The 24939-nt window shown below is 38.7% G+C and overlaps 1 protein-coding gene across 1 annotated transcript; it reads right to left on the minus strand.

The window, feature by feature from the left end:
- Nucleotides 1–1962: 1962 nt before the first annotated feature.
- MLYCD (malonyl-CoA decarboxylase) lies at nt 1963–24373 on the minus strand. The gene is given in 6 exon segments (XM_075161498.1): nt 1963–3382; nt 13130–13279; nt 13564–13720; nt 14990–15102; nt 23457–24310; nt 24313–24373. Coding segments are annotated over 6 exon segments (1854 nt in total). The 5' UTR covers nt 24359–24373; the 3' UTR covers nt 1963–2848.
- Between the last annotated feature and the right edge of the window lie 566 nt (nt 24374–24939).

The following is a 24939-nucleotide window of genomic DNA, read 5'->3' on the forward strand; positions in this document are numbered from 1 at the left end:
TTGCCCTCATAGCTCCTCCTGTTTCAAAATAAAAACATCTTCCAAAATCATTGCATTTTCAGAACTCTTTCATTTGAAGTAAGTGACCTGGTTTCCTCAAACTTGAAGAGCTTAACATAACAAAGAGAGAGGGTTCTCTTTCTCTATTTCTCCCAGCCAAGAATGGCTTGTACATACTCATATAAGCAGCCAAATTTCACCTTGAAACCTGAATTCTAAAGGACTTCAGAAAGCTTAGAAACCGAACAGGAGAATGAAGCAATCTTATGACCACTGTTGAAAACAGTAGTAGTGTGTCCTGTAGTAATTTGTATGGTGAAAATTTCTGTACCAGTACAGTTATATGCGTATGTTCACCCTAAGGCTCTGTACAAAAACCCGACTAGCAAAATACACATGCTACATAGAAAACAAAAAGCAATATATGAGTAGTTTGTTCAGTCTGATAGTCTAAACTGTACATAGCTACTTTTTAGTAAGCTTTTCACACAGAGTGCTAAAAATACACACACACACACAGAGTGTACTCCCTAACATTTATGTTCCAGGTCTAACACTTGCACAACAAACTTCAGATGGAACTTTAACAAAATTATCATAATGCCTTAAAAATGTCGGGTTTGGAATAGAAGTGGCAACCAGGTTCTTCATGTAATAATGCCATGCCAGGACAAGACATGTCTTAATTAATCCAAAAGATTATATACGTTTGACTCCAATCGTCCAGCTGCCTTCAACCCCTGTCTCTTTTCCAGCCTGAAGTCTCCTCTGGACATGCAATTGTTCAATACTTGCGATCAACTTTAAGCGTGAACCATAGACTTTAAAACCTTCCATATGAAGTACTATGAAGACTATACATACACGTGGTTGTGCAGACTACTTACCGTAGCTACTGATCCAAAAGCAAAAATTGACAATCACTCTGAAGTTATTTCCTCGGGTTGGCCAGGATGGAGTTGCCTGTTCAAAGTCTCTCACTAGAAATTTCCAATGCTTTGAGCGTTTAATCCTTAGTCCTTAGCTCCCCAGTTGAGAATAAAGAAAGTATAATCAAATAGTCTTCAGATTTCTTTATACTTCTACAGTGTTCCCTCGTGTACATTCAGCAAGCTATTCAGAGAAGGTGCAAAAAAAACCCAGCCAACTTATATTTTGGCTTATACCATACTGCCCCTGGTATATGCACCAGAACGCCACCACCACAGTTCAGGGGGAACTCAACTTTTCTTTAGTGGTTTTGGCAACTGAAAAATTGCTGGACACATCTTGCTTTCAAGGGGATGATAGGATTTTTTTTTTTAGATCATATCTGATCAGAATCAATAAACTAACTTTAACCTGTTGATGTATGAGAAAGCTGGTTTTGGAACTATTCTTAAAAACATAATGAAAAAGAAAACTCTGCCGTTACTGAACATCTGGGCAACATGGCATAGGACAGTTGACACTGCTAACATGGCACCACTGCCACTGATGACCAGCTGCTGTATAAAAATGTCTTTGCTCTCAAGGGAATAACAGGCAGTGAACGTACTCTCTCCTTTAACTATCAGTGTTGTAAAATCTACCATGAACAGAAGTTAAATCAAGCTTTTCTCTGCTTGGAAGATACATATAATAGATTCCCTAACAAGTTACCAGCTTGGAAGATAGGATTTTTTTCTAATAATGAATATGAAAGAAGTGTATCCAATTATATAATTTCATTCTAGGAGAAAGTCTAATTGGACACTTACAGCTTTCTTCACGTCTGTTTTCAAACAGGAGCAGAAACTATCACTTTCAATTCCTCTGTATAATTCTTTTCTTGAAAACAGGACTGGAATTTGACCAGACGGAATAAATCAGAAATTACAAAACAGTATGAAATTCTGTTAAGATGGTCCTTCTGCTGTGGCGATACTGTTATCAGGAAGGGCTGTTAAGTGAAGGAAGGTACATGCTGAAATACACAAGACATGATTTATTGATAAAGTTTTATTGGTTTACAGGTCACACCTAGCTCTTTATTAAAAAAAGCTCTTTATCAACTTAAAAAATTACGAGAGCCAAAGTATACATATTTGTATATACACATATTTGGAAACTTCTCAGCTGATCCCTAATTATCAGTCTCTCTTATTCCCCTCTCCTATTTGAACACTTTTTCTTGCTCATTATATTTTAGCAGACAAAAGTGCAAATGTAATACTACATACCTGCTGCACTGAGAGATCCTGATTTTGCAACAATATTAATGCAAGGCTTTTCCATGCTCCAGCAAAGCAAGTATTCAGTGAGATTTTCAGTGGGTTTGAAAAAGGAAAATACCAAGAGGTTTTACATGAGAGTTTTTGAGGGAGAAAAAGACAGATCTTGACATAAAATTGTAGATTACCGTTTTGCTAATACATTTGACCAAAAATTTACCTTCATTCAGTACTTCTTTCCAGGTTCTTTGGTGCTGAACTATCTATAGTAGTATTATGACAAACAAGTGCAGCTCCTTTCGAAGACACGGTTTATACAGGTTTACTATCAACAGAATAATGGTACGGCTCAAGTATTTTCCATTCAAGTTACCACTGAGTTGAAACTGATTGAGAGAATTCTACTCACCCCTTAATACACTTGCACATAACAACCCATTTGCATGTAACAGATGTCTAGAACTTACAGTGACTCAATCACAGCAAATCAGGTTTTGGCAACGTAAGCAAGACAACTGATAATCTAGGTAACTCGGCATCCTGCCATGCTGAGTAAATTTGTTTTATAACGGACATTCTTATTTAAACATAGACACTGCAAAATATTACAGCTCTATAGGTGAGGAACACTTGTTCTTAGTTTTAATTATATTTAATTAAAGCTTGCTATTTTGCTGGAACTGAGACACCAAGGAAAGAACCTGCTCTGAGGCTTTAATTTGTTTATTCCCCAGGTATGCTGCACTATTACTGGCTGTATCCTCTAAGAAATATCGGTAGTTTACCATCATGCCACAAGAAGCAGCAATGCCCCGAGGACTTGTGTCCGCCATCCAGTTTATCCGCCACATCACAGAGCCATTCTGAAGATGAAAATTTGCTACTGGATTAAGAGCATAGCCACGATGTTTCTCTCCATACAAATACCAGGCACAGAGCCTCATAAATGGTGAATGGAGCACTTTAACTAATTTTTCTGATCTCACCCACTCATTGTTATTTAAGAGTTTCTTTAGTGTTTCAGTAGTAGAGTCTCCTGTGATCTCAGAGATTTCTTGCCATTCTGATTCTGTAAAAAGTTCATTTCTTTCCAGTTCTTTTGTTTGTGAGGAGAGGAGACCAACAAGCCATTTTGTGAATCCTGGGATAGGCGAAAGAGTGGAAAAAGCTTTTATCTGAGGAAGTTCTTTCTGCAGACAAGAGGAGAGAAAAAAAATTCATGAGTTTTGTCATGATTGACAATGAGAAGTTTGAGTGAAAGAACAGCTCATGCCTTTTACTTGATGTCAAGTGAAGACTAGGGATTCTGAGAACTAACTGATACACATAGACCCCCAAAAAAAAAATAAATAAAAATCACCCTGCCAGTAATAGGTTAGTGTCGTGGTTTAACCCTAGCCAGCAACTAAACACCACACTGGTGCTCACTCACTCCCCCCTCTCTCTGGTGGGATGGGGGAGAAAATCGGGAGAGTAAAAGAGAAAACTCGTGGATTGAGACAAGAACAGTTTAATAATTGAAATAAAATAAAGTAAAATAGTAATAATAATTTAAAAAATATACAAAGCAAGTGATGCATGATGCAATTGCTCACTACCCGCTGACCAATGCCCAGCCAGTCCCCGAGCAGCGATTGCTGTCCCCCAGCCAACTCCGCCCAGTTTATATACTGAGCATGACATCACATGGTATGGAACACCCCTTCGGCCAGTTTAGGTCAGCTGTCCTGGCTATGCTCCTTCCCAGCTTCTTGTGCACCTGGCAGAGTATGGGAAGCTGAAAAGTCCTTGACTTAGTGTAAACACTACTTAGCAAAAACTAAAACATTAGTGTGTTACCAACATTCTTCTCATACTAAATCCAAACCACAGCACTACACCAGCTACCAGGAAGAAAAATAACTGTACCCCAGCTGAAACCAGGATAGTTAGTGACTAGAAAGCACTTGAAGAACGAAGAAAATTTTAACACTGACTAAATTAGAGTCCACACACATAATCTATTTAAAAGTACTTATACAGTACTTACCAACACTACGTTCTGGTATATCATTTTATAGGCAGAAATAAACAAATACAATCACATGCCATAAAGAAGTTATTCAGAAGAATACGATTATTTTTAAAAAAAAAAAACATGTAGGTTTCCAAAACCTTTTAAATACCATTTTTTTCATATGCAACTATCTTTTTTTGAATCAAGTGCAGTTTATTATTTCAGTCTATTGTAAAATCAGGAGAGGTACAACTTCTAGATTTTTATGGAAAGAAGTATTTCCTGAAGTTTTGAAAAAGGTTCTTTATACAGGTCAGCTACTTTTCATGCTATTCTGAAACTATAAACTACACTGCTAAAATAGCAAGTTAAGAAATACATACTTACAGTATAAAAATTAATCACAGTTTAATAATTGTTTTAACATAATAAAGCTTCTCCTCTACTCCTACTAATTTATGAGTAAAAGCTGTTAACTACATAATCATGTAAAGCAAAACATACACATGGAAAACTGTGTGTTAGTTTTGGGGCACACCAACATGAGGAATAGAGAAGGTTGTTAAACTCACTGTCACTTGGAATTACCAAAATGACATTGAAGTCAACCCTACTGAAGGAGCAGGGGGGCAAGGAACAGAGAGAAGACAAAGCAGAACTGAAAGAATCACAGTGTTGTTTTAACTACTGTTCATAGACGAAGCAATGGTAAGAACGGAGACATTTATCAATATAGCAGAAGCATCCTAATGTCAACAGAAAATTGTCTTTAAATGACTACAAACCACATTTTTTCTACTTTGAGTATTACCCAGATAACCATTAAAAAGTCATCATCGTTCAGATGCTACCTTAGACTAGCAAATGTTAATGGAACGCATGCTGCTAGGTTGTCTGAATTGCACCTGCGCTGTGGCATCCTCAGGTACCGCTGTGCTCCACACAACGCTGCCATCTGCATTCTGTTTCATGAGGATGCAGAAGCCAGGGAATTCAGGCCTGGCATACCTCCGTTACAGATTGGAGCACCAAGCCAAACACCATTTCTAATAACTCTGATAACCAGCTGAATATTATTTCAGTTATTTACAACATCTTTTTCCTTCCCATACAGAGCTTCCCAAATAGCTTATTGCTGTTCTGCTGGCCTCCAGCACTACGATACACCCAGCCAGCTCAGATCTACCACCTCTTCAGTTTTGTGACTTACAACTACATAAACTAACCAACGTCACTTGCTCCCCTTATCTGAAGTTCTTGACTATTACACAGATATGTAAGCCAAAGAATTCTTTTGGGACCAGACAGGAAGAAAAAAGGCAGACCAAGTTACAAAGAAACACGCCGTTTCATCTCCCTAGAGAACTGGATAAAGAAAAAAGCAAATTATTTTATAAAAACACTCATTTCTGTATCTTATTGAACAAAACAACCATTTTTTGTAATCAGAGCACCCAGGAGATCCTGACTGTGTCATATTCTCAACTGCTACAGCTATCATGGTCAGATAATGCAGTACTAGTAAAGCGTTGTTCTCCAGCGACTTTTTCAAGTCTCCACTAAAGGACATGACAATATTTTAAAGAGTAATTCTGAAGCATAAGTCTGTAACAAGATCTGTGAAATACAACTATCAGGTTTCATCGCATATGCATTTCATAAAAGAAAAAATATTCTTTGTAAATCTATGGAAAGAGATGTCTATGGAAGGCAATTTCTGCTGATATCTTAGCACCTTTTTGTACAATTTTAGAGTATACAGCATTTATAAAACAAAATATTTTTTTAGGGTTGTGCTCTGACTGTGGACCATGACTACAAGAGGCATGGATATAGAAAATACGTTTGAATTAAAAGAACGTTTCTCGGAGTACACAGTTCAGACTTTTTTAAAGAAGTTTCCCCTCTGCTTTTGAAAAAGAGAGCAATGACCACAGTAAATTAAAAAAAAAAAAAAATATTTGGGGGCAGAAAAAGATCAAAAATTAGAACAGAACAAAGCAACTCCACAGACTTCAAAAATCTTTCCCTTCCCACGCTAAATGCTTTCCCATGGATACAAAGACTATTTATCCACAAATCAATTCAAAATAACTTCATAAAATCTGAATACAGAATCAAATGCACTCACTAAATCTTCCTTTGATCACCTTTCATCTGCCTCCTTGTAGGGTTTCTCAATCAAGGAGTATACCGAATCATCACATCTGGAATCCACTTTTCTTTAAAGCAGCAGGATCTTAATTAGCATAGCAGAGGAGAGTTATGCTCAGATGCCCCGTTGTCAGCTACACTTTCCTTGATTCAACACTAGCTCTCACCAAAGACAACACAACTAGCACAAACCCACAGATCTCCTGGAGAAGGAGGAGGGAGAAAGATGGCACAGAAGTGAATTTTTAAAGGCTACTGGTAAAATACTTCAAGATATTTGTTCCTGGAGAAAAAGCTGATAGCTTTCAGTTTTGTCAAGATGGTAACGAGCAGCATCGCTTGCTACCTTCATTTCTCCATCACGCACTGAAAGCTGACCAGTGGCAACTCTACTGTGACCGGCCGTAGCTTAGCTGCTGAGACAATCTGCTGTCAAGTAATCTGACCTTTTGCATGTCAGCTCTTACTGCAGCTAGATGAATTTCTGCCCAGAAGGGAGGGCCACAACTCCTGTCTGAAGATTCAATGACCCAGTACCCTTCTGCCTGTCCACACAATAATGATGGATGACAACTCAGGAACTGTCTAAGATGTGACAGACCTGCAAATGAACCTTAAGATACAGAAACACAAACCTGTAATCTATAAGGAGAAGTACCCTTTTCATGTCAGCATCCTTAAGCAGCAGCAAGCTCCCCCAAAAGACGCTGGATTTCAAAATGGGGTTTCATTCTTCTACATCTTCATTCCCTGTTGTGCTTTAAAGTTCATCTTTAGTCCATAACACAGAGAACACAAGAATCAGTAAAAGTTTTCAAATTAATGACCTATTAGTGAGAAATCCTAGATGTGCTGCTAGAGGGAGTACAGATGTTACTATTGTGCGGTGGGAGTGAAAAAGAAGAAAAAAAAAAAACGGAGAAAAAGAAAAAGGTTGTTAGAGGCTATTTTCCTCTAGGTAGGGATTCAAGGAATACAGGATGTGTTTCTTTTTGACCCGAAGATGGGATTACATTCCTTAAAGGTTTTCCTTTTTTTCTAACAAAATTAGTCCTCCTATAAAAGATAGTACCTTTGAGAATATATTGCTTAGGTCTCTTTCATGAATTCTTCACAGATGTTTGGGGTTAAAACCTGAGACGGGAAGAAGGAGAGTAATGCTGAAATTTGAGAAGCAAAAACTCTTCTTTCAGGTAAAAGGAAAAACTGATTGGACCAAGAAAAAAGGCTGCTTACCACACAGTCAAATCTGGAAGTCTTCTGCACCAACTCTGCTAACAAAGCACAGTGTTTGAAAATACTATTTTGCTACTGAACAGAGCTAACGCACAGGGCTTTTCACTCAGGAGCTGAGCCATGCCCATTGCTTCGATAGGGTAACAATTCCGATCTCACCTCACAGCTTGCAGAGCCAAGAGTGTAACAATGCACCATACACAATAACAAAAGGGAGAATGAACGATTTCTTCCCATATTTATGTATTAATAATAACAACTGCAAAGTTCCTAATTAAGTAACTGACATTTTGCTTCCTTGTGATGTTGACTGCTCTTTGTGAATCATTCACTTTCAGGACTGACCTCTTCACCAAGCCCAACCCAAAATATTTATCAGGAAGTTAGTAGCTCCTACTCTATCAATAAATAGAAAATGCGAAATTGTGCATATTTTTTACTTCTTAGGACAGATAAGACATGGGAAAGTGACCCCATTTTGAAGCTGCAGTACAGACTACTACATATCTGATAAATGCTTGAGTTTAGGAGCTTATCTGAGGCAGCCATTTCTTGTAGAAAAATAAATAGATGCAGCGAAGTGTGCACATTTATGTTGTTGCTAAATTGATGTGCTAGTTTCTAAGGCTATTGGTGGAGATCCATTAATGTTTATTTTCTTGTCAGAAACCCACACACCATTAAGAAACAGCTGCTCATTTTGTTTGGGGTAGATTTCTGGTTTTGGTCGTCTTTTAGTCTGTTTTTTTTTCATTGCAGAAGAGCGCAGATTTCTCCTATTATCCATATCTCATCTGAAACCATCTTGCACTCTGAAAGCTGTAGTCCAAGGTCACATTTTTCATCAATGAAAGCAGAGCCTGTTTTGGAAATTATGATCTCCCCAGGTCACCTAGATCAAATTAAGGTAGCAATTATCAACAGCCCAACCAGAAAGCTAAAATCTGCCACCAATTGTTAAGCATTCTATTGAGTCACATAGTAGCTATCAGTTTTCTCCCCCAAATGCCACAGGCTATAAAATTCTAAGCAGTTTTCTCAAAGGCTTCACCACAGTTATCTGTGTCTGTCATCTGCAGACTGAATTGCTATGATGTACCTTCTGTGGAGCTACAGACCATTTAGAGTGGCTATAAACACATTCTGAATTAAATGTCTGTCTAATGAGAAATCTATCTGTCTACGCATTCACCAGCACCTATCAGCTTGCTAGAAATGCATCTGGCTGCTTGTTTTCCAGCACCCAATTTGAGGTTTGTTTGTTTTCTTACTAGTTGTCTGAAATTGTTTCAAAATCCAATTCGTTTCTGGGAACAATACAAGCTTAAATTTAAGACATACAAGAGATTACTTCTGTTGTCTGCTCCCTGCTTTATATACATTAATATAACCGAGAGACTACACAGAATGCATAGGTAGCCTATTCTCAGATTTGTACAGGGAGAACTGGGACCAAAGTGGTATCAGTGGACTAATGAACTCATCCAACTGCTTGCCCCAAAATAATCCAAACAGGAGATGCTCAGATAACAATAGAAGGCCATTTATAAAACCTTTCTGAATTATTTGTGTAGCAAACTTTTGTGAAGCAACTACCAAAAAAAGAAAAATCTATTTAGAGCAGCATACTTTCTCCCAGGATGCCTTTTGTATGTGACACAAACTACATCCCTAAGGTGCTTTTCTGATCTCCATTATATCGCTCGCCTTTACCCAATTGTATTACAATACCTGTGCCAAACGTCAAATCATAGTATCTAGGTAGTTATTAAGGATTCAAACTGCTAACTGTGCACATATAAAGAGATGAAACTGAGGACCCATTTCTGTGACTCAACTTTATACGTCCTCCATCTGCTTAAATTAGTGAAAGACTCAAAAGCAGGGGCCATTAACTTCTATGCAGTGCCTCAAACTAACAGTGCTTAACGTTGAGGGTTGTAATCTTCGCCAGAGCCTCTACTGCTGCCGTTTTCCTAACCGTCCTAATAAAAACCCATTTGCAAGAAATACTTTCATGAGGGAATCTGTACTTGACATTCTTTGAAGGTGAGAGTGCTATCCTACCCATGTTCATGTTTAGCAGTGTATGTAACCAGTTCAGGTGAATTAGCAAGAAGATTTCTAAAAAATTAAGCTCTATCTTACCTGTCCATTTACGAGATTTTCTTTTAAGGAATCTAGTACCAACTGAATTTATAGACATAACTTTATAGTGTAGATACCTGCTAGATCAATGCTTCAGTACAGTTTTTAAAAATCTTGCCAAATAAAAGCTTCTATGGTAGGAAAAAAGTGACTATTAGCATATTTCTAACTTAGTGCATGTCTTTTTCTGATCTAATGATATACATTCATGACAGGTCCAATTTGGAGTTTTCCTTATGAAGAATGTCAGATGAGAATTCAGTTTTTGAGGTTACAATGGCACTTACAAGTAGAAGTGTCAGAGCAGGTTAAGTTAAGGCAAAGTCACATAAAGGAGCATAAATTTTACTACACATAAATTTTACTAGAGGATAAAAAAAGTTGTAAGAGTTTGCAGTGCCTTGGGAAAATACGAATCAAATAACATTCTGCAGATCAAACAGATGTCCACAAAAGTTAACTCAAACAAATGGCAAGTTATAAAACTGTATTAATCATCAACAATTCAAATATAATGAAAAACAAAATCCTCAACCTCTTCAAATGGTCTCCTCTTCCCAAAGCATTTTAGTATCAGTTAAATAAAAGAGAGTCTCAATTTATGTAACCTGGAACACTTTAAATAAAGATTTGTTTATTGCAAAGCCATGCAAAGGCTATATAAAAAAGCCTTTTCCTATCAGAGACCTCAACTATCTATCTTTACAAAGGCTGCTGGAAGCTTGCTTAATGAGATGTAATTTTTGACCCAAGATTTTTTTGCTGAGGCTATATTGTTTCAGCTGCTGTCACCAAGTCAGCACTACTGCTATACCATTTGTCCCTTTTAAAGTAAGTGACTATAATGCTGCTCGAAAGAATTATGTCCAACCTGAACACAGACAACCTTGCAAAGTCCTTTGCTTACTCCTGACCAGAGAGAAAGAGAGCACATGTGTGCAATTAATGCCCTGAAGTAGGAATTCCAGAATTTTGGGAGACAGGTAAAACAGGCTGCCAAGAGTATTACTCATCATATGCCCTGCCTTTGCGCTGAACAATCTAACTTTCACAGTGTACAAATTTCACAGTGTAAGTATTTTGAAGCTGAAATACACAGGGCTTCTCTCCACTGAAAGGTGAATTCCACTGAGAAGGGAGTCACAACATTTAAAACAAAAGCTGAATGACTAGGCATTACAGAAGTGCATCAAATAATTCTGATAACAACAGTATGATTTAGGGTCACTTCACAGACGTATCGTGTAATAGGAGATGTTTCTTGCAGAATTCAAGACAAAAAATTCAAGAACAACAGTTTGGAATGAAGAGGAAGAAAGCATGAAGGAGTGGGAAGAAAGTGGGAAGAAGAGAAAAGAAAAAGATATTAGCGACATTAAAGAGTGGAAGAAAAACTATTAGAGAACCACATCCATCATGGATAAACACTCCTGGATTATCCTTCGTATCTTTTTTAGCCCTACAGTGGTAACCCAACAAGGTTTAACACCAAGAAAAGGAACGGTGTAGAGACAATACATGGAGGTGGTTGTACCTTTTTTTTATATATATATATATATATAAAAACATACATATAAAATAAATGTAAATAGGCAGTTCAAGTTTTGCTACAACTTCATAGCCAACTAAATACGTGTCCAATTTGCCATATAAAACCTTACTAATAACAGCATAAAGCAGTGTGTGAAGTTTAAGTAGGGAGAAAGACCTCCATCTTCAGCATTGTATGGAAAGCACTTAGCTTTTAATATTAAATAAGTTATTTAAGCTTGAGGCAATAATTTTATGATTAGAATGTATTTAAAGGCATCTCAGCCAAAGTGTTTCCTATTCATCATGTATTTGATGAACACTGAAGAAGGGCTGGATTTTACAACATTGAAATGTAGAAACTTTGTCCTAAGTATAAGAAACACATTCTTCTATTGGACACATCAAATTTTTGAACTTGCACGTAGGTTATCCAAGTATGGTATGTCTATTTTCCTTTATAACTCACTCATAACTTTTCTAGTGTTGCAAGCAATCACGTGATGGACAAATACGTTGTCAATAGGGTTATTTTATGAGAGTAACTCAATTATCCAGAAATTATTCTTTAAATGTGACATCAGATAACTGCACGAATTTATTCCAATTTCCCCTCAGTCAAGATCAGACAGATGGCACAACCTAATTATACCTGGACTACTGCACTTTAGACAATTAATCTAAAAGCCATTCTGAAAGCAAGAAGCAACAAAATTCAGCCAAAATATCAATTAAAAAGAAAATAAAATAAAAAAACTTCAGGGCAGCCAGCTATGATTCAGTAGTTGACTAATCAATCATTTTGTAGTAGTAGAAATTTGGTGCATCCAATTTTAAGTTATTTTTGTAAGTAGAACTGAAGTTCTAAATCACAGACAATTTTCCAGACATCATTACTAATCCAGATGTTGGAACAATGAATATAAACACAAGTAATGATCGTTATTTTTAAGTGGTAGCTTTGTTAATAATTTAAGTAGTAAAGACTATTAAATAAAATAATGTACTCAACACAGAAATGTGACTGTCTCTTTCACACCACTCTGTATATAAATTAATGAATTTTCATTCCTTTCTCCAGTTGCTTGGAAGAGGGTTCTACAAGAAAAAGTCCTAAAACTATTAACAATAATCACATAGCACACAATGACAATATATATATTCATAGAACTGATTTGCATAAAGTAGCTGATTCCTGGGACTTTCAAATGTTAAAGACATCTTTACTATATTGCAAAAAACGCCTGGGCAAAGAAATCTCTCTCTTTTTTTTTTTAATAGACATATTCAAGGCAAGTATGCAAACTGCACACATAACCAGTGGCAATTCAATATAACAAACAAGAAAATGAATTAATTAATGTACAAGAAATATTTTTGTTACTGGAGCAGGCGTAAGATTTTGAAAAAGGAACAGTCAGGTACATTGAAGAGAGAAAATGTTGATCAGGGGCCTGGAAGGGAGCCTGTTAGCATCCATTACAATGCCCCAGCCACTCAACTGAGAGACAGTAGTGAATCATACAATACACTACATTGCAAAATACAGCTATGTGAAAGCTACCTTCAATAGAAATGTACTAATTTGACTTTTAAGCAACCTATGCACATGATCAGGCAAACACAAGTAATTCATGCAGTACATGTCAACTATGTAACAGCATCTACATCTGGCAGACATTAACCAACAGCAGAAAATGTTCTTCCAACTCCTTACACATCTTCAAAGGTTGATCTGGTAAGAAGCTACAAGGGTAGGGGAAGACCTAGCAGCTCCTTGTCTTGAGCAATGACACAAAATGGAAACTAAAACAGCAATGTAAGGGGAGCACATTGGCCAAACAGCATCTTAAGTACACACTGCCACACCTACCTGCAGCTCTTTTACAACCCGCTTGATGAGGTAAGTCCCAAGTTCCACACCTTGCAGTCCCTGCTGAGTCAAACTGATTGAGTAGAAAATTGCTGTTGTAATTTTGTCTGTATCTTCTGTTTCTAAAGGCGGCACTTCTTTCACTATGGCCTGGGAAAATAAGAATTGGAAAAAAAAAAGTTAGTATTAGTTATTATCATCATTATGGGGAAGGGGGCCTTTCTTTTTAACTTTCAAATGTGTTAATGCTTTTCCCCACTGTTTTATTCATTACCCTCTGTGAGAAACAACAAAAATCTAATCAAAAAGTAGAAAGTAGAGCTGCTTATGCATAGCAACCAAATATTCCCAAATTATAAAGAATTACAGATTTTAAAAGAAGTACATTGCAATTTGAGCACTTTGCTGTGTTCTAAATGCATCAGTGACTGTACCTGGATGCTGCTGGAGATATCACTGGTTAGTGCCACGTGCAAGACTATCAACGGTTCTCCTGGGATTGCACAGTGAGAAAAAAAGTAGCATCTTCTATATGACCCAACTCGACGCTTCATATCAACCCAGTTTCTAACAGGATGCACAGCTTCAGAACTCATTAAGAAAATAAAAGAAAGTAAAATTACATAATTTTTTTTCATTTAAAAACAGAGGTCAGCTGCCAACCCTACAAGCTCAGTACTTTTCCCACTGATGTCAGTGACGAAACTCTCCAATCAAAAAAGGAGAATTAGGCTGTAAGTGAAAAAAGTAAAATTCATCAGCAAACTGCAACAAAATAGATTGTAAAACCGTATTGCATACCCATTCTCTCTAGTTTTCTTCGTCATATGCTTATTACGTATCTGAGATTTCACTTGCACTTTCTGTTCAGTATAGGATATCCAATTGAGATGATTAAGTCATTGAGATGACTTCGTTTTCCCAAGCTACAAAGTAGTCTGCTAGCACTCCCACAGCCATGTCTTCAACCAATCATTAAAAATATTCTTTTCTATTACATATTGAAAGTCAAGTGTTTGCCAAAATACCTTGAAGATTAATTAAATATTATAATTATTTTTATTTTGAAAATTTAGCTTGTATAAGATCTCTTTCTTTGCCTCATCAACATTTAAGTCATGTACTTTCAGAACTCTTTAGAGATACATTTTTCTTCAAGCTTTTTATATAACAAAATGCCACACAACATAACTTTGATTCAGTCATCTTCAACTTCACCACTACAACTTTGAATATTTGACAGAAATTTAGAAATAAATGTTGCAGATTTTAAGGAATGTTTCTAAAAACCAAGGTGCTCTCTTCACATATAGTTTACAAGTGATTCTGTGCACCTCACCAGTTCCAGCCAGGAAAGGGAGCCTCACTACATTAGAACTAAAACATGCTCTCGAGTGTTGGGCACCTCATGCTGCATCAGACTTAAATATTGATTCTCCACCAACACTGCTGGTGTAGACTGAGGAGAGAAGGTGGCAGCGGTGACGGAGGCAGCAGCGGCAGCAGCACCTGTGGGAGGAAAGGGAGTGCAAGAACGCAGTGCTGCAAGAATCTGGGTTTGTAGGAAAAGTAACAGCAGCACCTCTGGGAATGTGGGAAGTGTAACTGAGAAAGGTGGAAGAAAAGAGAGCAGTCTACAAGTCCAGGATGTGAGCTAAAGGATCAAATTATAGGACAAATGATCCCCTTTACCATTTACTTATTTCAGTTTTTAAAGTGTACTCTTTAAAACTATTCCTTAATTGTACTTTGCCTATGGTTCAGTATTGAAAAGCAGTGTTTTGAAAATAGTGGATCTGTGCAGTCACAAGCATTTCATCATCTTTTCATCAACGAGCATTAGCAACTTTTAGCACTTACTCACTAATTTTCTGGAGTACTTCGCAAGGCGATTGCCAAGTGACCCGTTCCAAGTTTAGGAATCCTGTCGAGAACCACTCTGAAAGCATGTTCTTTAGAACTCCATTCATTTCCTGCAAACAGAAGAAAGATGAACTCACCTGCTAAATAAGCTAGGTAGAACATATGAATATGAGTAAAGATAACCTTGATTATTTCAAACTACAACACTGGGAAGTTCAAGGAAACTAATGCATCTGTTTGAGAAGATTAACCACATAATAGTTCAGCTTTCCTCACACAGGACTAAAACAACGAAAAATGTTTAAAGACACTGCCTACAGTAAACTGCAGACAGGGAAATGGAAGAGAATGCCAAACAATGTAGATGAATAGCAGACAATAAATAGAAGTATTTGAGCAGTCTTGACAATAAGGCTGCAGTTGCACAGGTGCTCACATTTAAATACCATGAAAAAAAATCGTGGGAAATTTGATGAAAATAAGGACTTGAATTTCACTATAATATTCTACATCTGAATCTCTTCTGAGTATTCAGCACTTCATGCCTTAGTAAGACTATTAGTACTAGCTTATTAATATAAGAAAGCAACTCATCAAATTAAAATTTTCCACATCCTTACCATATTTTATTAGTCATCTCTACTTTATTAAACATTTTTTCCATTGCTCTTTATGAGAAAGATACAGAACAGCTATTTACTCCTGCACATTCTGCACCATGATTAACACATGGACCTTTCTACTTTTAACAGATCTCCAAGGCATGTAACATATCTACTGGAGGTGACTGGAACCCATACAGGCACATTTAGGGATTAGTAAACTACAAAAATGCTTCAGTTTGGACTTTAGAATGGATTGTATAATTCAGCACAGGGGCTGCACATGCCCACTCAGGATGATAAATTAGAAAATTAGTATCTTTGGACAGGATGCAGATAAAACTTTACAGAATTTTTCTTCTCTACAGGTATGGACATTTTTGAGTAAGAAAAACAAAAGCAGCAGCATAAGACTACAGAACTCAAAAATCACAACAGATTTGGAACAGTATGATACTGTAATATCAAATATTTTCAGAAACATGCATTGTAATAATGAATTTTATATGCCCTACTAACTTCCTGTTGCCTGTATTGTTAAAGATTTTCCTGTCTAAAATTCTTTGAGTTTACAAAGCATTCTTGAACTCAGCACAGCATGAATATCCCTTAAAGAGATTCTAGAGCTTATGTTTGTTTCTTACATTTGTTTTGTATACAGGACACAGTGTGATACCAGCACCAACTTACCAACAGCCTGATCAGAAATGCAGGCTTACCTGAAACTAACTTAATAACCATTTATCTAAAAACAACAACTCTTCACCTTCTATTCAGACCTTTATTAAGTAGCCACTGCTGTACATAAAATAGACAAAAATTATCCTGCAATGTACTTTAGCTTCCTACATTTAAGCAAAACAACAGGAAAAAAAAAATCTATCCAGAAAACACTTACTACTTAAAGCATCTTTCCAAAGCTGAGATGTAGTCTCAGGCCTTTCATAAAAAAGCAAAAATATTTCCTATTGTAACCTAACAAAGTTGAAAGCTGTAGAGGCACTTGTCAAAGAGACACACATCAAAGAAGGTTCCTGGTGGCCAAAGTAATGGCTACAAGTATTCCAAGATTAAAAAAAAGGACAGTTTTATTCTTCAATTCAATATACTAGAAGAACTAAAATTTTCAAACCCTGACTATGCTTGCAGCCAACTGTGATCAGATATTTAAATCTACACCAATCCACCCAAACTTACAATTAAATTAACTCCTCCCATAAAAACTCCTAAAGTTGATGGTAATGACCACAGTCATGGAGTTTGCAAGGTAAATTCATAACAAATCCTAGCTCTTTTCCATACTTGAAGTGCCGAGTCAAATTTTCCTTCAGTTTCCCTTTTTCCTATCTACTCCTTCTATGCTTACTAAGTTGTGTTAGTGAAATACATAGGCTTTTGTTTGGCAGCTATCTTTATTTATGCAGAAATGGCTACTATACTAATGATCTAGAAGAAAACAGCCATTCATCTGCATAGAACAATTATGTCATGCATGAAAATTTCATGCTCTCTTTCTAATTTTTTTCAGTAGCATCCTCAAATATATAAGAAAAGAAGAGCTTACTTATTGAAGCATAAATTGACATATATTTCAAATAGTGAAAATGTCAATTGCACTGTTCCAAATACAGGGAGTATCGACGAACTCTTCCATGAGGTCAACTCTCCCAAGCTTTGTAAATTAGTTTTTTGTTGGTCTTTCTCAGTAAAGCCCTCTTTCAGTAATATAATAAACTGTGCTGAAAGTCTGCTGGCAAATTGTACTCCCACCTTGCACTTGTACCACAAGGCTGAACAAAGCCTGCACATGCTAGTTAAAAAAAAAAGTTGTTAAATGAATATCAAACTGGAATAATACAACCAAAATTCACCTTAAGTACATTTATAGGGTAAGCAATCCCCACTGGAAAACAATGGAAGCCACATAATGCATGGCATAAAAAGAAACCTCTGAAAAAAACACACATATGTGACTATCTGCAACAAGTACCACTGAAGAACTGAAAGAAATGAAGGATCACATTAAACAAAATCCACCCTAGGAATGGATAGTCTTCACAATTTTTCGCTGATGCTTTGATGTTCCTACCTTCTCTGTCTCAAGGTAACACTATCCTACACAACAGTAGCTGGGGGCAGAGGGGAGTAACATAATAGATGACACTAAAAAGGACCTGATTAGCTACGGCAAAACTTTGCAACTAGGATAGTTAAGAGGGGCATATGCAGTATACCTTCCTCTGCGTAATAAATGAATCTATTGCACATTTATAGTAAGCTTGATGATTTGGGGGGCTTACTGGACACATATGTTAAATCTGTGCTGCCTTACTACCTCGAAAGAGCAGACTATTTCTATAATATGACATTACTGTGAAAAATGCATAATTACTGTTGGCTCAAGGCACTTCAACACTTGACACACTCTGACAATACATCACTCAACTGCATTTAGAGTAGCTGTAATCTATACTGGCAAAACCGTTTTTGCTGATGCTTCTGGGCTAGTGGATTAAAGAGAAAGAAGCAGGTAAAACAAGCTGTAGCAAAAAGAGTCCAGAATTATCTGCGTAACATCATCTACAAAAAAGGGCTCTTTATGGCACGGCTAAGTCATGCAGGAATTGCAAATCCTGGGCAGTACAATTGCAGGTACTGGCCTGCAACCTCAACGAGGCTCGCATCAGCAACAGTTTTATTGGGAAAAGCTGAATTTTAGTTCAAGTACTCTCTCATACACAGATTTGTCTGTCGTCTTTTTTTTTTTTCCCCAAGACATTTTTCCTCTCGAATTGTAGAAGTATAAGTGTCCTAAACAAGTATACTCTGATTGTTTTGTTTATTCTGGCTTTAAGGTACTTCTCTTGTGAATTCTTGTTTCTGCACAGCTCTGAAGTTTTTAGAAAATCACCATAAATCACTTCGGTCAAATATCCCTTGGTGTAGTGAAAGTCGCCAGGTATTTCAGGATTGTTTGTTTTGTTTTCCTTTGTAAGGGCACACTGTAAACCAGAAAAATAAGCTAGAGTTGCCAGATCTGGGGTCAAACTACCAGATTCCTATGGCTCTCTTGTCATCCATCTGCTTTTTAGAACACTATTTTAAGCTGCAGTCTAGCAGCTAGGAAGGAAAACTGCTGATGGCTGCACTCCCGCTAGTCATTATTTTGAACACACTGCTCTGCACCTATTGGCAGTAACATGGCTCAGATGGCAACGAGTGATTTGGGAGAAAGCCAGTTATACTATATGGAAACTGGTAAAAGTGGAAAACATAGGAATCAGATGCAGTGGTAACGGTAATGCTGAAAACTTCCCTGGCTCTTGTGTTTTATATTGTTTGATGCCTTATTCTTAAAAAAAAAAAAAATTATTTCCCCTTCCCCCCCCCACCCAATTTTTGCTCATTTAGACAATGAGTAAAGTGTGCACAAGCATTTTCAAGTGCCTGTATACAATCACCTGTATATGTTACTTTACTGTAATCTATTGAACAAACACAAAATAGAAATGCTTCATCAACCAGTATCTAACGGTCCAAGCTGCCTCTGTGTTGATATGTTTTGAGGAAATAGAAAAACATTTCATATTTACAACACAGCAGTGGGTAATCCTTGTTTTAATAGGTCTTTCAAAATGCAAAGTAAAAACTAAGGACTGTCTAAGAAATATTTTAGACAGTTTGAGCAAATACAAAATCCCAGTAGGCCATATAATACATTCTGTAATTCTCCTCCAGCATCAAGAAGATCCATTTAATTTTATTTCCACATTTCCTTGTCAGTGCAGATACAAATACACAGAAGTTATAAAATTCTTGCTGCACATTTGCCTTTATGTATGTTAGAATTTAAATCAAATCTACAATAATGAAACGGCCATATAGGACTTTTGATAGGTAAATACCAAACACTTTTTTCATAGAAAAACTTTTAACTTTCAGTTGTTTCTCTAGTTAAGGGCTTCTTAGATCTTTAAAGCAAACTGTTTCAATAATTAGATTCTCCATATAGCCACTGTTTCACCTGACTGAACAGATACTCTAATCCATGGACGAATTCTCATCAATGAGACCACAGTTCTTTCAAGGCAGTACAACTGGGTGAAATAAATACATCCTTCTGTGGATGTATGTAGGTAAGACACCTATCACCACAAATATTTCCCCTCCCCAAAAAGTCACGTACAGCCTACACACAAAATATTCTCCCTTAAAGCCTGTTCTACCATTTCCAATTCCTCTACTAAAATTTAAAACCGTCTTCCCTGATTATACGAAGGTCAGTGTTCAAATCTGCGAGAAAGCTTTAAGAAAAAAATATAATTCAAGGGAAAGTCCAACTTCAGGTCCTTGCTGTGTTTAGGAGTGGCTGCTTTGAGGGGAAAAATACCCAAAACAATTACGGTATTTCTTTTTTTCTAGTAGACCAATACAAGAACAAGAAGATTACAGATACACTCCAACTACTGCTTAATTATGGAAGCAGGCTTATTTATAAATCATTTTGACAAAAATGCTATCTTTTTCGTTATCTTTTGCCAGCAACTTGAACCTTCCACTGACTTTTTCTAAATCATATGGAAAGATAAAGAATATTTTAAAAGCAATAGTTGAATGATTTGCTACCTGAAATAATAATGTTGTGAATTTTTCACCAGAGTCCATATTTCAAATGCTGAAACTGAGTAAGCACGCAAAATATAAAAAATCTCAAGAGGAAAATGCTGGCACAGAAAAAGAAGTACTGCAGGTGAGAGGGTTCTGAACAGTAAGAGGAAGAACTGCACTTAGGAAACAGGTTTTCAGCAAATTTCATTCTAAGCATTCCAAGGGCTCATCAGAAAATCAACTCATTTATAAAGACAGTGGAAAACGTGCAAGTCCTTTGGTGGAAGGAACAGAACAACGAAAAGAACATAAGAAAGAGAGGGGAAAAAATTCAAACTGCATCATGAAAAAGAACTAGGCCCAGCTTTGCTGTAATTTAACTTTTCAAACCACATATTATGTGCCAGTACTGTTTTTTTGAAATGGTCGTCTTCACATTATCCACGAGGGTTACGACAGTAATAATTGATTCATATATTTAATAGAAAAGAAAACCCACCTCTGGGACATATTATGAAGAAAATTTCTCTTTACCATACATCCTGTACGTATTTTTGGTGGACTCTTTGGAAAAAAAGATTGTATAGCTTCAGAAATACAGTTTACCGCTAAGTTTTTGCCATCTGATCATCAGGAAGCTTGTGTCAAGAGTATTCATCATCTTTTTATACAACCACAGAAAGACATTTACTATGTCGTAACAACTTGTCACTCAGGATACCTGCAATTTTTCTCTCTCTCTCTAGGTGACCATTCTGGCTTCTAATAACTAACTAAAATATAAACGAAACCTTACTTGCAGCATGTTCCTTCTCTTTGCACAATCCATCATTTTATATATTTCCAATGCATTGTTCAGGGTTTACGTTAAGATCTACGGAATTCTTCCAGTAAGGTAGTCACCCATTCTTCTCAATTTCTTACAAATCAGCTTTTTCAGCCCAATTTGCCTTACATTGGATCCTGACAGCTAGGGCACTATGACTTCTGATTTAATGGACACTGCTAGTTCAGTGACTTCAGTGCTCAGAATCTTTACAAGTCTAATAATGAGACACATTTTGGAGTGCAGTGCAGCTAGGCACGTCACGTAGTACATAAAATCACAGTAAGTTAGGCATTTGCATTTCTTCATTTACTTTAAATATCAATTCAACTTAAGAGGTGATTTATGAAAGACAACTGAGGGCATTATGAAGATGTGTATACTTGGGAGTAACTGAAGACAATACTGCACCAGTTTGCCATGAATCATCTATTTTGTTAATGTTTAAGGAACAGTGAAACCAATGGAGAAACAATCATCATTTGCATCTTCTTGTTTTAAAATAATACCTTAAGAAATTTCAGGCAGACAAGAATTCATCATATGTAATAGTGAATCCTAATGCATTAACATCCATCCCAAATTCCAGAGCTTTTCTATACCTTTTTTCGTCTCTTTCCTGCAATTAAGGAAACCAGCAAAGAACCACTCTGAAATTGTCCGCTACAAGATCCCAAAATATATGTTGTATCACAAGAACAGTTCTCTACTGAAGACTCAAAATTCTTTATTAAAAACAAAAAAACCCTTTAACTCCACCCCACCCCCCAAATCTATAGCCTGAATATTCTGCCATACAGTTTTCTCTGTTCTTGATTTTTAGCCTCAGAACAGGTAATACAGTATCTCACACTTATGGCTTAAGGTATCAAATTAAATACACATGCTCTCAGACCACTATCTCACAAACCACTTGCACCAGCTAGTAATCAGCTCCATTGCAGAGACTGTCAAGACTTCCTGCAGGCTGTGTGATCCCTTGGGTGCTCGTGGTTATTCTGACGCTTACTTGCAATAGAAGCAAATAGATTTTAAAGACCGAGCAAGACACTTATTTCAGAAGCAAGACATAACACCTTTCCCAGACACACTACCAAGAACACTGGAATAGCACATAGTTCTAGGTCTTGGTGGCTGTGGAAAACAGATGAGAATGACCTAAATGAAACTCCAAACTGAAAACAAACAGTATCCACGGTAAATTCTTACAGCCAGTACAGTCACAAACAAAAACCAATGCGAACCAGTTCTAGCTTAATCTTTCCTGGCTTATGTGCTATTTATCACCAACTTTCATTTTTAGAATATATCACATTTGAAAAATAAAACTCATCAACAAGCACAAAAAAGACTACAAGAACAGATATGCAGAACAGCCCAGTCATACGATGAACCCAAACATTTCAAAAAATATTTTGAGAAGACATAACAGAATGCTTATGACAGCCCTTTTATTGAAGCTTTTGCAGACAATATTTTCCTACTTTCAAATGGGTTTAGTATGTTTCTGAACATACTGTATTGTTTGATGCATGTACATTCAGCTGTTTTACACATTTCTATTCTACTAATTTTGCAAATTCAGTCTGTTTTTACTTAAGATGATCCAACTGGATGTGGAATCTTACCAACGCTGTTGCTACTTCAGTTACGTGATAACTGTGATTAATTATCAGCACTGACATAAAAACCATCCTTTTCTTGTCAAACTTAATTTGAATCTGAATATCAACAAACAAGTTATGGTCAGTACATCTGACCAACTTGCTGTCTTTCTTCATTGCCTTCTGGGAAGTCCTGTCACCTCCTGCCACTGTCATCTCCTACATCATTCCCTCCTCCACAGCCATGTCACCTCACTGCACCATGTAACCACTGGGGATCTTCCACCTCACCTATTTCCTACAAACTACTGAGCTAAGTCATGACACTCCTGTCTCTTGTTGATGTTCTTTATCATTAGCACGACATGGCTGCTATGTCACTTTTGGCCCTGTATCGGGCTCAGGAGTCACTCCTGCAGCCAGTTCCTCATGCAGCTTGGCAGCCCCAATATCAGCTGCACTATGTCATGCTGCATCACTGTGGCATTTCTTCCACTGCACTAAAGCCAGCCCTTCACAGCCCACAGCCCAGCCTCCCACTGCCACTTCACTTGGGAAAGCCCATTGCTTCACACCATGGGCCGCTCCCTTCCTCAGCCATGTTAGCAAAGCCATCTCCCCCACTGGTGCCACGATCTGTGGGAAGGGGCTTTGCTCATGTCACACCATGGAGACCCCAACTGTGAATCAGGTTCACGGGATGCTCTTCAGCCCAACGTGGAGGCTCCACGAGTAGCACCATGAGTAGAACGCCCCAAACCACGTCCCCTCCGGCCTCCCCCCGACTCCCCTTCAGAATCACCCACCCTCAGCCCAGCCCTCACCTTGACATGAGGCCCGTCCACTGCCTTGGTCGCCAGCCCCTCCACCAGGTCGCCCCTCAGTTCCACTAGGAAGCGCAGCCCGCCCTCGAGGCGGCCCAGGTGCTGGAAGAGACCCCGGTACTGGGGGTTGAGGTAGTAGCGGAGCCGGTCCTCGGCCTGCAGCAGGGCCCCCAGCTCCCTCTGCTGCTCCCGGGCCTGCAGCACCTTGGTGCTGAACTCTGCCACCCGGCCGTGGTCCACGCCGAAGTCGCGGGCCAAGCGGGTGAGGAGCTCGGCCCTGGGCGGCCCGGCCTCCAGGGCGCGGTAGTACCGCACGAACTCCGCGCTGCGCAGCTCCGCCGGAGGCGGCGCCTTCTCCTTGGTCTCGTAGGGCGGTAGCGGCGGCACGGAGCGACTCAGCAGCTCCTCCATGCCCGCGTCAGAGGCGGTGCTGGAGCCCGCCGGGCCCCGGCGCACACCGGCCGCCACCGAGACGCGACGCAGCCCCCGCGGCGCCGCCCAGGGCCCACGCAGGAGCGGCCGCGGGCTCAGACACGGGCCCAGGCGGCTCATTCCGCGCCTCACTTCTTGCGACATTCGGGGAACACCCTCCACCAGGGCCAGGCCGCAGCACCGCCTTCGGGGCCGCAGCGGGCGGGCTGATTGGCTGGCATCACAGATTGCCAGCCCTCCTCGCCAATCGAAAGCGAGAAGAGTGTGGCGGGATTGGGGTGGTGTCGGCCGCCATCTTGAGCGTGGCGCGCAGGCGAACGGGTCACTGGGCTGCTTCACGGCGGCTGCGCCCAGAGGCATTACCGGTGCTGCTTCGTCGGTCAGAGCTTTTTTCTCCCTGAGTGCACTTTCCCCTAGCCTTCACTGTACAACCCATTGGCCCCTGTATCTTTCTCACCTGTTGCTCCCATTTTTCCCTAACCCACCGCTGTTTCCCTCACAGCCTGCCTGTGCCTGAGGGAGAGGCCTGAGATGAACATGCGCTAGGCCAAGCGTGACGATGAGCCCATGGCCCTGACAGAGTTCGGGTGGCATCAAGGATGGTGCTGTTTTAAGACCAGTGGCATCCAAAAAGGGTTGTCCCCGTGATCTTAGGAGATCAGCAGGTTTGGGCTCCTGGAAGCCTGCCAGCTGTTGGTTCGAGCGGCTGAGCGGTGAGGGTACAGGGGTTACTTCACAGTCCCAGGCCCAGGAAGCCCAGGCCAAGCCTGCTGGAATCTGTTTGCTCTGAAATAAGTGCAGGAAACCACACAAATTTGATTGTGTAATTTGAGGACGCAGTCGTGAAAGTAGTGTGCCCTTTGGGACCTGTAGCAAAAAACTCCAGTCATGAGCCCAAAGTCCTCTAAAGTGCATCAGGACTATCCATGAATGAAGTGAAACATACACATATTGTTCCCGATTCAGTCTTACAAAGATGTATTTGCCTCCTTTTGACATGCTGTGTGCTCTGTCATTGCTATTGTTACATGCCCGTTAAGCCAAGCAAAAC

Source organism: Calonectris borealis, chromosome 12, assembly GCF_964195595.1.
Source record: "Calonectris borealis chromosome 12, bCalBor7.hap1.2, whole genome shotgun sequence".
NCBI classification, from domain to species: domain Eukaryota; kingdom Metazoa; phylum Chordata; class Aves; order Procellariiformes; family Procellariidae; genus Calonectris; species Calonectris borealis.